The sequence below is a fragment of the Athene cunicularia genome, assembly GCF_003259725.1.
Source record: "Athene cunicularia isolate RWA chromosome 1 unlocalized genomic scaffold, athCun1 chr1_part2, whole genome shotgun sequence".
NCBI classification, from domain to species: domain Eukaryota; kingdom Metazoa; phylum Chordata; class Aves; order Strigiformes; family Strigidae; genus Athene; species Athene cunicularia.
In genome coordinates, this window is record NW_020799092.1 from 22,020,407 (window position 1) to 22,035,315 (window position 14,909).

Sequence of the window (14,909 nt, forward strand, 5' to 3'; positions counted from 1 at the left end):
TTTTTTTTTTTTTATTTTTTTTATTTTTACAAGAGGAAAGCTGAAAGGAGAATGATGAATTACAGCACAAGGAAAAACACAAAAATGTGTTTCAAAAATATCCTTATAAAGCATTACCTTTTCAGCATTTAATTTAGTTTATTTCTTTCCCCACCTCAAAACCAAGCCATTGGACAAACCATCAAACCATGTTTGCTGGACACAGTAGTGGCAACACTTTCTGACTGGTAAGCTTTCTTTCATGCTATGTATCTATGTAGATAGAACTCATTCCTAATTAAAGTATAGCTGATCCAATCTAATGGCTACATTATTTGGCTGACCTCTGGAAAGAAGCATTCTCGTAGTGTTTCCTACAGTGTTCTAGCTGTGTTCTAGAAGCCTTAGAGCCTAGAATCGAGTTAAGGAATGGATCTAGATAAATGATTCTTTGCATAGCTGGAGCTCTGTTTGATGGCCAGATGAGAAGTAGGAGAATAACATAAGTGTAGGGAAAAAAACAACATGAAAATATAAAGTTCAAAACCATCAGAGCCCAGAAGGTAAACAGCATGATTTTGTCTTTAAAAACTTGTAATTAATTTTAAAATAATAGATTTCACTCTTGGTTTTTAGACCAGTATCACAGAGAGAAGACTGTGGGAGCACTGTTTTATACCAGGAACCTAAGTAGTGATTTATTTACATCTTTCCACTGCCTTGACCTGGCATCAATAATGAAACAGCAGCAGTAAAAGCTCCCCTCTTTTGTCAGCTGTGAGGAAGGGACAAAGAAAAGGAATAGAGACCGTGGGATTACAGTCTCCTGCCATCCTGAAGATGACCTTGAGCTCCACGGCAAATACTTGGAATTGTTAAACAGAAAATCTGAAAAACTGCAGCTCAGTCTGAAAAGCTCCTGGCAGAGAAATTCTACCTGAAAAAGCTGCTTCCTAAGGGCTATGTGCTATGTTATAAACTAAACAGATATTCACCACTCTGTCCTGGTTTGTAGATGGGTTTGTCTGTCTGCACAAAGACAATGCTCTCCGTTTTCCAGATCATCACCGACCGCCGCTCTTCTAGGCTGACTGTGGTGCCCTTGGCAGAGAAGGAAATGAAAGCCAGTGGGGCAGAACTGACAGGAGGAATCTGGGAGGAAACAGAAAAACAAGGAGAGGTTGCTAGTCTTGAAGTAGGTTGGTAAACCTGTGGCCTGGGCTCCTACAAAGAGACACCCATCTTATGCCCACCACCTTGATCACCTTCCATCACTTTTCTTAGACCTTTTTTATTTCTTATGTCTATTAGAAATTCTCCTTCTCTGTTACTATATATTTCCCTCCTCTGCTTCCTTTTTCATTCAACAAGTCTTATTTCTTCTGTTACTTGTTTCTCTTCTTTCTGTGCTCTCTGCTCTAATTTTCTTATCCCTTCTTACATTTTTTTTCCACTGGGACATAAATTAAAATCAATTTACCTTGAAGTTGAAGCACTGCAGACCATTGCTTGCTGTCATGGTTTTCTCAAAAATAGTGGTGTTAACAGCACCATATTCTAGGATGACTCTGACAGATATTGTCTCATTGAGGTTAAGGAACTGCAGGCAAATCTGACCTGGAGAGTCAGTTTGGAGGACAGCAGGCACCATCAGGACATACTGCCTGTGAGATCCAAACATCAAAGTGATCACATCACAGAGAAAGTAGAAAGGAGAAACACTCTAAAGAGGATGAAATAAATACCCACCAATGATTTCAAATTAAATATAGGATACTCTGCCAATGCCCTGCAACTCCCAACTACCCAGCCCTGGGTTCCCCATGCCAGCACCCCCAGCTCTTGCCTTTTTGCCCTTCCTCTGAGTCCTGGACCCACCTGCTTTTAGCAGAGCACACTACTGCTACTACTGCTATTGTCTTTTCTGAATGTAGATGTCAACTTCTAGGGAAGTTCTGTGATAGGCAGAAGGTCCACTTCATATTAAATGAAAACCATTCACATTCCAGTTTAACTTAGCTCTCCAGATAGAAAAGATGAGTCATGGCAGTATTTAATATTTAAAGTAAAATTAATGGCACTAATTATCACTGTATTAAAAGCCTTATCATTAATACTATTAGTAATAATATGGTAGTTCTTACAGCTCAGGTTCCTTTGCAGCTGTTACGTGCAGGAGAAGAATAGCCAAAAGGAACTTCAGCCACATTTTTCTCACTGGGAGACAGAAGAAAGAGATCATCTCTCTTCCCAAGAAACAATTCATTGCCTACTGGTTTGACAGCTCTGCAACATTCCTCACCAAACACTCCAGAGGAAAGGAGTCAGTCCTTCAACTCCTCCCTGGCTCTTTTCTTAGATGCTAGTGCCTTTATAATTGCAGCAAGGGGTGGAGATCCCAGTCTATCCTACTCCTTGCAAGAACCTCCCCTAACCCTACTGGAACCTAAACCAACCCAGTGTCTTCACTGTAACACTTTACTGCATTTCTCCGAATGTCTGCACAAAATGTCCTTCGTGGTCTTGTTTTCAAGGTGAGGGGCTTGACTTTTTACACAGGCTTGGCACAGCACAGAAAAGCATAAAATTACCTAAACCAGAACAAGCCTTCCAAACCAGATTAACATTTGAGGGTTTTCCCCATCACTGTTGGATTTCACCATCTGGATTGACAGTCTGTGTGAAGTAGACTTAACTTTCTATACTTGGACACCTGATTCTGATAAAATAATGTATTGGCCTCTCTTTTCCCTTGCTTCAAAGATATTTTTAATATTGAAATGGAATAATAGAGAAGCCAGAAACACAAAGAGATCTAACAGGTCTTAACTATTTCTACCTTAGCAACTGGCCACTTTACAGTGTTATCGAAGTTTGATTTATTTCAGCTTGAAATTAGCCAGTTGACGAGTCCATGTAAATTTATTGGTGCTCCAGGTTTTTAGTTTTCACACCTGTGTGGAAGATAATGATCTTTTATCTTCTTCTAAGGAGAAAAAAGAAAAAATCTGCTTTCATCCAAAGACCTTATTTTAGAATAAAGGATTACCTTCTTCTTTTGTTCTCTTGTGCTCTCAAGACAAAATAAAGCATTCTGTGTGCTGCTCCACGTAAGAAAAGCAACATTAGAAAGCAGTTGTTTGATAACTGGAATTCATTTTTTTTCCATTCCATGGCTGGGAGGAAGTTATGAAGCCAACTTTCTTCATAGTAGCCCATATGGTGCTGTGCTTTGCATTTGTGGCTAAAACAGTGTTCATAATTCACCAGTGTTTTGGCTATTGCTGAACAGTGTCAAGGCTTTCTAACTTCCCCACCTTCCATTAAAAAAAAACAGTAGTCTGAGGGTGGGCAAGAGACTGGGAGGGAACACAGTTGGGACAGCTGACCCAAAGTGTCCAAAGGGACATCCCATACCGTATGACATCATGCTCAGCAATAAAAGGTGGGGTGAAGGACGAGGAGAGGGGACGTTTGTGGTTACGGTGTTTGTCTTCTGAAGCAACCACTACACATACTGAGGCCTTACTTCTCAGTAAGTGGCTGGACTCTCCCTGCCAATGGGAAGCAGTGAATAAATTCCTCTTTGTGCTTCTCTTTCACGTGCACCTTTTGCTTTCCTCATTAAATTGTCTTTATGTCAACCCAGCAGTCTTTTTGCCTTCCTTCTATTCCTCCATCCCCCAAGGAAAGGGCTGTGACCGAAAGGTAGGGTGGGTGCTTGGCTGCTGCCTGGGGTCAACCCACCACTGTATGTTATCAACACGGTTAAATTTTGTAGACCTAAAACCACAGAGATATGGCTTCAAAGGCAGAGGGACCATGCTTTTCTCTAATCTCCTGATACACTGTGTGACAGCCTCTTCTTATCTCTTGCTAGTGTGTGATGCAGGGAATGGTAATACCTGCCACGTAGGACAGCTGTGAAACTTTCTTCACTTATGACTTCAAATTTTTCACAGAAGTATCAAACGATATGACACCGGGACAGGGCAGCAGGTGATCCCCCAGAGGTCTCTCTGTGGCATGCTGTGGTTTCTTAGACCACAGACAAGTCTGATGTTGTGCTCTGAAAGTCCAGCTCCCTGTCATTTCTATTGAAGAGGATCTCTACCAGCTCCTACACTTGGGGAGCTTCACTAGGGATCAGGCTTGATTTTCTCTGCAGTGGGATATCCACGTCAGCAGCTGTTAGGAACAGAAATTCAGTGACAAAGGCTTGAACTCGAGTTGACATTGTAAAAAAAGTAGATGATCAGTATTGCATGTTCTTACTCTCCCTGGCTTTCTCATGTTGTTATGAATTTATTACAACATAATAAGGTATTAATCCAAAACAAGCCAATCTGATCATCACGGTCCACATCCTTATACAGCTATAAGTTTTCTGAGGCTACTTTTGAAAGTTTAATCAAAAGATCAAGTGGGTCAGGTGACATTCAAAGGCTGTATAGATAGAGGAGGGTATCTGTGTATAACTGACTCTTGTAATGAGTGGGGGTTTTGGCCCAAATATCGATTGGATTGTGGCTTTGGTTACAAAGTCCATACTCATATTTCCAAGAATTGGCACCAGTCATGATGTCTTCTGTTCATATATGCCTTCTGAATGGTAACCAACTGCAGGACAAAAATGATCCAGGCATCCTATATCCAAATATCTCACTGCACTAATTTAAAATCTCCACTAACCAGAATGGAGAAGGTACATCTAGTAAGGAAATAAGCAAACAAGAAATGCAGTTATCTGGAATAGAGAAGTTATTGGACTAATATGTTTGCAATCAAACAAATACCCTGGATGAAAAAAAGCAACTACACCTTATCATAATAAAAGAAGCTAGAAGTCATCCCATATTTTTGGCTATAGCATATAATCACTTAGATTTCACAGGAAAATCAATCAAATTCCACCTGATGCATCAAATGGGTTGTTTTCAGAACAGATATTTACAAAATCATTGACATATGGTTTTTCTGGGGCTTTTTTGTTGTGGTTTTTTGGGGTTTTTTGTTTGTTTTTCTGACTGCATCTCCTTGCACTTCACAGAACCACAGAATCATTCAGGTTGGAAAAGACCCTTGGGACCATCGAGTCCAACCTGCAGCCCTGCTCTACAAAGTTCTCCCCTACACCACATCCCCCCACAGCTCATCCAAACGGCCCTTAAACACCCCCAGGGATGGGGACTCCACACCCTCCCTGGGCAGCCTGTTCCACTCCCTGACCACTCTTTCTGTGAACAATTTTTCCCTAATGTCCAGTCTGACCCTCCCCTGTTGCAGTTTAAAGCCATTCCCTCTTGTTCTGTCCCTGATCCCCTGTGAGAAGAGACCGGCACCAGCCTCTCTGCAATGTCCTTTCAGGGAGCTGCAGAGAGTGATGAGGTCTCCCCTATCCCACCCGTTTTGTTTAACTCATGTGCACATGTGTAAGAAGCCTGTGGAGATTACTCTATTGAGAAATTAGAGATGTTACTTCATCTCCAGGTCAAGAGACAGTACTTGGGGTTCTATTCTTTCCTCATAGAAGAATCAATTCAGATGATTGGCACCTAAGTTAACCGAAACCTCCTCCCCACACATGCTGACACAGAAGGCATGTAAGATTCTCTCCTTAGTCCTCTGTCACTGACATTTCTTGGAGATCAGTCTCAAGGCTGCAACACAATCCCTTCCCAGGAGATTTTGGAAGAACTCATTGATCTTCCTGGGCATATATGAGGAACTGTGAAGCAATGTTAGTGAAATATCTGTATACAGATGGATTATCTTGCGTTCTAGACTCAAAATTACTTGTTTACCAGCCTAACTTTGAGTGTCACCTAAGCCATAACTTCAGACCTCAACTAGTCTTGTTCAGTAATAACACCACATTCAGCTAGAGCTGTGTCTTTGCAGATGGACAGCAATGAGAGAGAGCCTTGGCAATAGTAGAATAAGCTGACAGATTTAGTTAACTTTGTTAAGAAACGACCCACCACCTGCGTATAGATAGCTTTCTGCCACGTAAACAGCTCTGCTGCACTCATAGTTAGACTCTAAAAATTGTGCCTTTATGCTTGTAGCTTAATTTATTTGAGGCACTAGATATATTCTGTCAGTAAAAGCTTATCTTCATGAATAAAAGCTGTCCTGTTATGACAGACTATAGCGATATTACTCAACTGCAAAATTATTTTCATAAAGAACTGGTCACAGTGATTTCTCTGTCAAGGAATGACCTGACCTCAAATTTCACTCACTATTATTGCAAAGAGACCTGTTTCTTTCCTGTTGGAGCAATAAAATGGCTCTAGGAAAACTCCAATAGTCTCTAGAGCTACATGTTTTTCTTGGGTTTGTAGCATTTACAGCTGCTCACATGTAATTTCATTATGGTACTCCTTACTCTTGCAATTTATTGTCATCACTCAACCATTCTTTGTGCTTGACTGGAGCTGTGGAGGAGAGGAGAGTGGTAATTCTGTGAGAGTTTGCCCAGCCTAGCAGAACAACTCTGAACTAGCTAGCTGAGCACTGCAGTAGGTAGTGGCATGACCTCTGGCAAAGCCCATCTGAGGAGTTCCATGACTACCTTTCCTAGCAGCACCCCAGCTGGCAGTCAGAAGCCAACTTGGATATGTCTACAAGACCTGTAGCCGTATCTTAGAGGTGTAGACGCTGACACCTTTCTCGTAAATGGGTTAATTGCTGCATTCAAAGGAGGATCAACACAAAGAAACTTGGTCATTACAGCTACAAATATTAATTGAAAAGCACTGAAGCGGTCTGCAACTTTGACTATGAGTGCTTCCTATAAAACCTTCTTTAAGCAGATTAGATTGTAACAATTTGTTTAGGCGTAGTAAAGGTCGAAATGCTTGGTCTCGCCCAGGTGGTTGGGGAACAATGCTGAAGCATGGTAACTACAGGTGAAGTCCTGCTTGGTCGATAGGGTCTCCAGTCAAGCATGCAAGATTTCTTTCATTGTTCTAAGACATGTGAGCCCTGGCAAAGTTCTCTAGCGGTGAGCTCATTAAAGAAGATAAGTATATCCCTAGAGGAATAGTCACAGTCTGCAGTGATTTTGATGAGCGATAGAATTTATTTCAGCAAAATGGGTCAGGGGGAGGGGGGCTGCAATTTATTTCAGCGGTTCATGGTGTTTTCATTCCTGGAGAAGGCAGTGGTGTAAACTATGAAGGTATGTAAAGGTCAGCCAGTTGCAAGGAGTCTGATACTCCAGTGACTCACGTGAGTGTGGATGGGTCATCCAGAACCTATTTTCAAAACTGGGATCTTCATCCTCCTATGTGAAGAGGCTGAGGTCTGAGCAGGAATAGCTCTGTGTGAGCTAAAGTATTAAGACTTTGCTGTGCAGTTTTGATGGCATATGTGCCATTCAAAGATGAGTGAAGCTGGAATATGACTACTGTCAGTACACCTGCACGAGCCTGGAAGTGGATACTGGTGTATGAATGAATTTATCTTTCCTGGTTATACACAGTTTAGCTGTCAGAGCTCAGGCTAAGCTGTAAATTCCAGGGTACCGTTAGGCTATCGAGTCAGTCTGCACTTCTTTTGGGAGTGCTTTGTCATTTTACTGTCCTTATATGGATAGGACCGAGTGTTGTTTGACCCTCCTTTCTTCATGGTCTTGATAGGCAGCAGCAAGGTTCAAATGTAAAGAAGTCACTAATAAAATAACTGAAGAAGCCCCACAAAAAAAATCTCTGGTACTTAGTAAGTTCATTCTTCATACTTGAAAACATAAGTACAGTGTTTATTAGAGGGAGAAAAGAAAATATTTAACAAGAAGTATCCAGAGGAGAACATTTTACATGTAATTTTAAAAATACAGCTAGGTAAGCCCTCTCCTCTAGTGGGACAACAGGCCTGGCTGCACACTCCATCTCATGCAAGCAATCAGCTCATGGCTGATACTGAGAAATCATCTGGTCTACCAAAAACCGACACGAGCTGCATATCATGTTGCCATATATTTGCTCTCCTGACTACCAGAAAGGTGCTTGAGGCTAAACCAGCCATTTTTAGCATGCTGAAGACTGCCAAACCTGTTCTCTGACCTTTTAGCCTCTGAGGAGAATCCTAACCCTTTGTTTCTATTTCACAGCTACGTACAACTCTCCTCTCTTCTGAGCTGTAACTTCTTCACTCCTTAGGTAGAAGTTTTTGCTGTAAGTTCAGGTGACAACTCTTGCCAGTCACATGTAGAAAGAAGTAGCTGTCTGAGGCTTTCACACTGTAATAGCTTTTCTCTGCTTTACGGAAAGCCTGTGTTTTTAAATGTAATTCTGCAGAAATGCCTCACAAATACATTGTACCAACAGATTTATAAGTGTTTGAGACTCCATTAGTCCCTCTTACTTGCCTCTCTGTCCCCCCACCAATTTACAGTGGAATAGCCTTTCCTGGCTGATGGCCCTTCTTATCTGGAGAGATTTTCAGGGGTCATCCAGGAGTTTTCCTTCCTCTTGAGATCTCAGCTATCAGACTACAAGCCTAGAAGGGCTTTACTGACATAACTGTACCCTTAAAGCCCTTTTGTGGAGTTGCAACAACTGTTGATGTAATAGACCTGAATCCTCCCTCTCACCAGCAGGTTGGGCTGTCTGTGAGAAGGGAACTGTGGAGGAGTAATGTCTTTACATGCTTCTTTGGACACGGTTACATGAGTGCAGCTTTGTGGTATGGGCCTGGGCCAAAGGAAATTTCTCAGATATTTTTAGGGAAAAGGCTTTATGGCTGTTCCAGCTGCTCTGAGAAGGGAAGTGTGGGTCTTGGTGTAGACACTTCAAGGTTGTAAAATGAGGTTTACAGAACTGAGAGTTCACAGAAGATGACTCGGAGGAATGAGACTTACCTCTTTAAGAGCAGGTGCTATCTCTTCTCATTTCTTTCACGTCTGTCTTCTGTGTGATATTGCTAGGGATCAAAATGTGAAAAAGAGCGTGGACTTCAGAGTCTCTCACAACTGTGTGGTAAAGGCTACCGTCCCTTTGCGAATAGGAGAGCATCACTTTGACCTTTTTGCTGTTGACCAACATCTAGCATCTAAATCCACTATTTGTTGTTGCAAAGGCTTTTTTATTTCCACCATGACATACCAGAAATTGAACTTGTTCCAGACACATTATGGGAGGCATGCAAAATGCTATTTAGAGTCTGCAGCTTTCTCTCCCTTTATCTCTTATTGTTATCTACTTGGCAGCACAATACTGCACAACAATACTCTTGTGTTACCCGGTATATTAATTGTGCTACTTTAAGGATGCCCCCCAGGGAGAGCCTGTTTGTGCCTTCAACCCCTGACCTTATGCCTAAAAAGTTTTTTTGATTCATTCCCCACACATAAAGGCTATTTCTGTTTCATCTCCAGTGGTAATATATTCTGCAGCTGTATATTGAACTACTGAGCACTGTAGAAAGCAAGCTGGAGGATGTGTCCTTGATGAAGAGCTGTCCTTTATTATCTTCTATTATCTTTCTAAACAGCTGAGGCTTTCAAGTCTGCTCAAGGCAAACAAACCAGCTTCAGGCAAACAGGGAGTCAGAGAAAGTCCTCATTGCACAGTCTTCCCTTTTAAAGAACTAGGTGTTTTTCAAGGCTAATGCCTCCTAAACGATCAGTACTAGGCAAAACTGTCTGCTGGGGAGTGGAGGTGAGGGAGTGACTGGAGCATCGCATCTGTGGCTAACGCCCCCCCCGCTCCTGCAGTTACCAGCCCAAGGGGAGCACAAGCTCTTTGCTGTCACACGAAGCAGTGGCATAGTCCTGGCTGTCCACACTGCTGAGGACAGCCTCCAGTCTCTCATGTCAGGTTCCCATGGACTGCAGCACATGGATCCCACAGGAACTGCTGGAAGAAGTGGAAGCAGATGGGTGACCTTTTCTCACACTGAAAGTTAAAGGGATAAGTGATCCATGGTCATTTTCAGGCTCTCAAGCATCTTCCTAGCTATAGCAATCAGAGTAAGAAAACATGACTCAGCTGACTTCTTTTTAAGACAGACCATGACAAAACTTGATGGCATATTTGGCTGTGACAGCAGAACCATGGGTCCTACCAGCCCCGTGCAGGGGCTCAGCAGACTCCAAATGCTGCCAAAAGCCAGGGAGGTGGAAAGGAAGATTCACACTGACTACGATAGCATTCAGGCTCTAGAAATGGATGGGCACAGCAGCACTGAAGCCCAGGAGAGGCAACTCCCTGGAGCTGTGCTGAATAGACGGAGTCTGTGTGACTTGCTCTCCAGCTGCATCGGTGGCTGTACCCCAGGAACTGCTCTGAGTTCAGAATGCTCTAATGTTGCTCCATTAAAGATACAGTGTGGATAAAAAAAGTAAAGTCACCGTGAATCTTCTTGCTTTATCTGACAAAAATAAAATGCAGGAGCAACCAGGCACTATAGGATCCCCCATATGTACGCTCTTTATAGCCTCTAGCATACAAGGCCTCAGCCTCAACATAACACTTTGCTGGCTTCTTGGTCACTTTGCTGGATTTTTGATTCTTCTGGCTCGCCTTTGGTCTGGCTTTCAGACATTCTTGTTTCTTGCAGTGTGTACCAAGAGGCTTATGAGTCTTTAAGCTACTTTGTGAGCCCTCCACTAACACTGGCATGACTTTATATTCCTGGAAGAGACAGAAAAGGTCTGGTTAACCCCGTCACACCTGAAGAAGTCTGGAATTAGTTTGAAAAGGATTATTTAGCAAGCCTGCTAGTCATAACTTGTGTCCAAGACAGACTACAAATCACAGAAACACAGAATCATCTAGGTTGGAAAACACCTTGAAGATCATCCAGTCCAACCATTGACCTAACACTGACTGTTCCCAACTACACCAGATCCCTCAGCCTGTGTCAAACCTACTCTTAAACACCTCCAGGGATGGGGACTCCACCACCTCCCTGGGCAGCCCATTCCAACGCCCAACAACCCCTTCTGTAATGGAATGCTTCCTAATATCCAGTCTAACCCTTCCCTGGCACAATTTGAGGTCATTAGCTCTTGTCCTATCACTTATTACTTGGTTAAAGAGACTCATCCCCAGCTCTCTGTACCCTCCTTTCAGATAGCTGTAGAGGGCCATGAGGTCTCCCCTCAGCCTCCTCTTCTCCAGACTAAACAAATCATGAAGCATGTTTGTTCTATCACTTTATGTATGGGCTGGCCTCTTCTGTTAATCAAAGGTAAGAGTCATGTACATCCAAGAAAGAAGCAGGAATCCACCTCAAACTACTTAGTTTCAGTGCTCCATGTCTTCTTCCTAAGTTTCACCTAGTCTTTCTGGGGTACATAACTATGAGAGCTAGGGGCAGGTATAGTTTCACTGTTCCCACTATTTACAGGATCACATCTCAGATCGTGCTAGTCCGTGTCATCGCTGTTTGTTTGGGGCAAAAACAGTAGGAGCGTAACTTGAACAATGCTAAGTCACTGAATCCCCTCCAAGCATTCACATTCAACCAAACCAAGTGTCAACAAGAATGAAAAAAATTATGAGACAACAATGAAAAAAGTCATGGTGGATGACTACAGCAAGCAATAACTGTTAAAGGGAAGAAAAACTGCAACCTAATTGTTGGAGACAAGTTGCAGAAATCAAGAAGAGTGAAACAGAGCAAGTAATTCTGTGTATGTTTGCTCTGGGACAGGCTACTGAGCAGGGCAAATCTATTGGCCATGACTTCAGCAGAGCCTCCTACACTGATCAAGAGCTTCCACAAGGCGCTGAAGGTTTCATGATGATGGTCACTGAGTTGGAGGCATTTCCTGAAGTCTCACCTGGCAACCAGATGTTGCTGCTAAAAGGATTGGACTATCATTTAGGCTCTTAAAAAGGCAGACCATTTCCAGGACTTGTTTTTGTAGGAAAATATACATACAGAATACATAAATATACAGAAGACTAGGGCCTGTGTTCAAACTAAAGAACTGAGCATAAACATATTGTATCTGGCACCTAATAAGAAAATATTTGGTATTTTTGGAGATGGGAGGAAACCGTTACCATTTTGTCTGATTGATTCACACGATCCTAAAACCTCAGTGTCTGGAGTTCCTGTCAGTTGTTACATCTTTTATCCTGGAATTTTAACAGGAAAACCCTTCGGCTCAGGTTTTCGTGTATTTATTGCAGTCTCAAAGAGCAGTTAGGATCACTGCACCTTCCTCGTGCTTTAGGTGGAAAAAAGGTCTTCACAGCTGTTGTTGCAGGGTACAGACTGCAAAGAACACGGAAACAAACCTTTTAATTGACTGGCTGAGACAGGACCCTAAAGCTTCATCCTCTGCTTGTGGAAAAGGACGACGTTAACATGGCTTTTACTGACTTGTCTGAAACAACAAGAGTGAGAACCCTCCCACACTCTTAAATTGATCTCTCAGGCTTATGTGGATTTTCTAGAGATTTCTTCTGTACCTGCTCTGCATCTTTTGTATATTCTTTACTTCCATTAAGATTTTCATCAGTTCATTCCGCAGGAAGGAGTTCCCCCTTGGTATGGCAATGCTAAGAGCTGGGTGGCTCAGCTGTGTGGAAACACTTAAGGAAAGAAATTGTAGTGTTCAACTGACTGAGCAATAGCAGGGTGTCCTGCCTGTTACTGTACACAATAGGTGTCTGCTGTAGTCTGCTGTGCAACATCTAATTTTTGGCATAATTTAAAAATCAAGACTCTCTTATGGAGCTCATAAATCAATTCTAAGTAAAATTTCTTAGGTAGTGACATGTAGGGGGAAGAATGTGAAACAGCATAACATGGGAGTAACCAAATTTCTCTAATTTACTGCATATGTTATATATGAAATATATACAGGTATATCACAGTGAACCCAGGACAAACAGCCTCAAAGTTCTATTTTAACTCTGGCAAATAAAATTAAAATCTCAATGCAGTGAGAGTGTGGGGCATAGTTTGACTTGCACTGAGGTTAGCAAACTTCTGAGTTCCTGTATCAGCTTCACATGATGCAAGCTCCATGAGAAAAAATATCGGTCACTAGTTGTGCTGAAGGTAAAAGAGTTATAGAGGTAAAAGAAGGCTATAAAATGCAGATTTTACTAGATACTGCTGGCATTGTCCTAGCCACTCCCTCTCAGCCTAGTGTTTTGGAAATCTGTAACAAAACTTAAATGCTGTGCTTTTGAAAGAATCTGTGTTTCATATCTGTTTCCATCTGACCAGGCATGCAGTTGGCCATTCACTGGAATGGAATTAAACAAAGGCTTTTGTTTAGCAGCAGGCTGAGTGTACACAGCTGAAGAAGGTGGATTGAACTAGCCTGACTGACCCCTCTAGAACCTCTCACAGTCTTTGCGTCTGACAGGGACGGGAGAACAAGGGGGAGTTTGGAGTCAGTGAAAAGCAGCTTGGCAGCTTAACATCTTCAGAATCGTAGCTAATTCCTCAGCACGTGTCCGTCTGTAGCAAAAGCCATGCACAGGTCTCATGAAAATACAAAACCATTGCTTTCAGTATGGCTTTTTGGATCAAGCATTGTGCTCAGGGGGTGGTTTTGATGGGAACAGAAATGCTGGGGATAGGACCTTTGGGATTTGAGCAGAATTGGAAAAGGTGAAAGTGACTCACCTTATGACATCCTTTTCTCAAAATGTCATTCTTTTCTCAAAAGGTAGAAACCGTCATCAATCACACTGTATGTAATTCTCCAGAACTGTCGGGGAAAAAACTACTCGTGCCCCTCAATGAAGCAAAGCTCAAATTCAACACAAAGAAAGCAGAGAGCCCCTTTTCTGCCCATCCTAAGGAGACTACCCAAAAATATTGATGGCACAACATGTGCTCATAAATGTTCTATGCATCAGAATGCTCCTTCAGGCTCACCTGCATGCACAGTGCTACCACCCGAAAAGCTGCTACATGCCTGATGCTTTCACATGCCGGGTGGTGTATTTAGAAAGCTGAGAGAGCTGTCAGAGAATGGGGTCCGGTTCTCGAGGGTGTTAAGGCATTTAGCTCACATCAGCCAGGATCTAAATTCACAAAGAGCCTTAGGGTCCTATGCCCAATTCCTCAGCTGTTTAAAGCAACCGGCCAGCTGCTTCCCAAGATTTCTCAGGTCCTGGTCTTGCTGAATTGCTGAAGTCTGCTTTTTCTGCCTGGACCCCAGTGCCGCTCTCAATCTGAGCTCCCTCCTGCTAGCTGATCTACAGAAACTCCCTATCTCAGGCCTTCTCTAAATGCACATGAAAGACATCTAGGAAGAAACTTCTGGGGATTGTTATATGTGTTTGTGCCTCCACTGAGCTAGATATCCAGTGGTAAGGGTGATAGAAAACTATTTGTGAAGACCCCTGTCTTTTTAGAGAGAACACCTGAGCCTGTGAGTGACTTGAGTAGCTGGTGATGAAGCAGACTATGAACATGTCTAAATAGGCCAGGTAACCTCCAGATTTCAGCTTGTTCATGTCTTCCCCACCTAGATCTGGGCAGAAGGATTTGGATTTGTCTACATCTGTTGATGCATGACCAAGCAGAGACAGCTAGGACATGCCCAGAGCTATTTTTTGGCCTCAGTGTATGAAACAAACTTCATAGAGAAGCCTGTAGAAATGGCTGAAATTAGAGACCCAGCAGATACTGGGACCTTGTGGGGAGAGATGTCTAATTGTTTTTTAGACTGGGTTATTTTTACACACTTCACATCTTCAGAGCACAGCTCAAATTGCACACAAGTACAACTTAATAGGACATGTGGAGAAACAGAAATGGGTTTCCAAGGAGAAGTAAAGGAGGGGCATTGATATAGCTAGAAATAACACAGTTCAGATGATTTCTCCTTCTAGATAGTACCTGGTATTCGGGAATCAAGGCTGTCACAGGCTAGGTAACATACACTCCTATTACCACCTTTGTGATCTGAGCAGTCAGAGATCAGAGCTCTCCAGCTTTATTAA

The 14,909-nt window shown here is 42.5% G+C and overlaps 1 protein-coding gene across 1 annotated transcript in view; it reads right to left on the bottom strand.

The window, feature by feature from the left end:
• Positions 1 to 2,245, bottom strand: part of LOC113488810 (ovostatin-like) — a 24,321-nt gene extending 22,076 nt beyond the window's left edge. Inside the window, exons 1-3 of the mRNA XM_026864129.1 lie at positions 2,124 to 2,245; positions 1,460 to 1,643; positions 955 to 1,131 (exon numbers count right to left, since the gene is read on the bottom strand). Of these exons, the coding sequence (XP_026719930.1) occupies positions 955 to 1,131; positions 1,460 to 1,643; positions 2,124 to 2,245 (483 nt within the window). The remainder of the gene's footprint in view (positions 1 to 954; positions 1,132 to 1,459; positions 1,644 to 2,123) is intronic.
• Between the last annotated feature and the right edge of the window lie 12,664 nt (positions 2,246 to 14,909).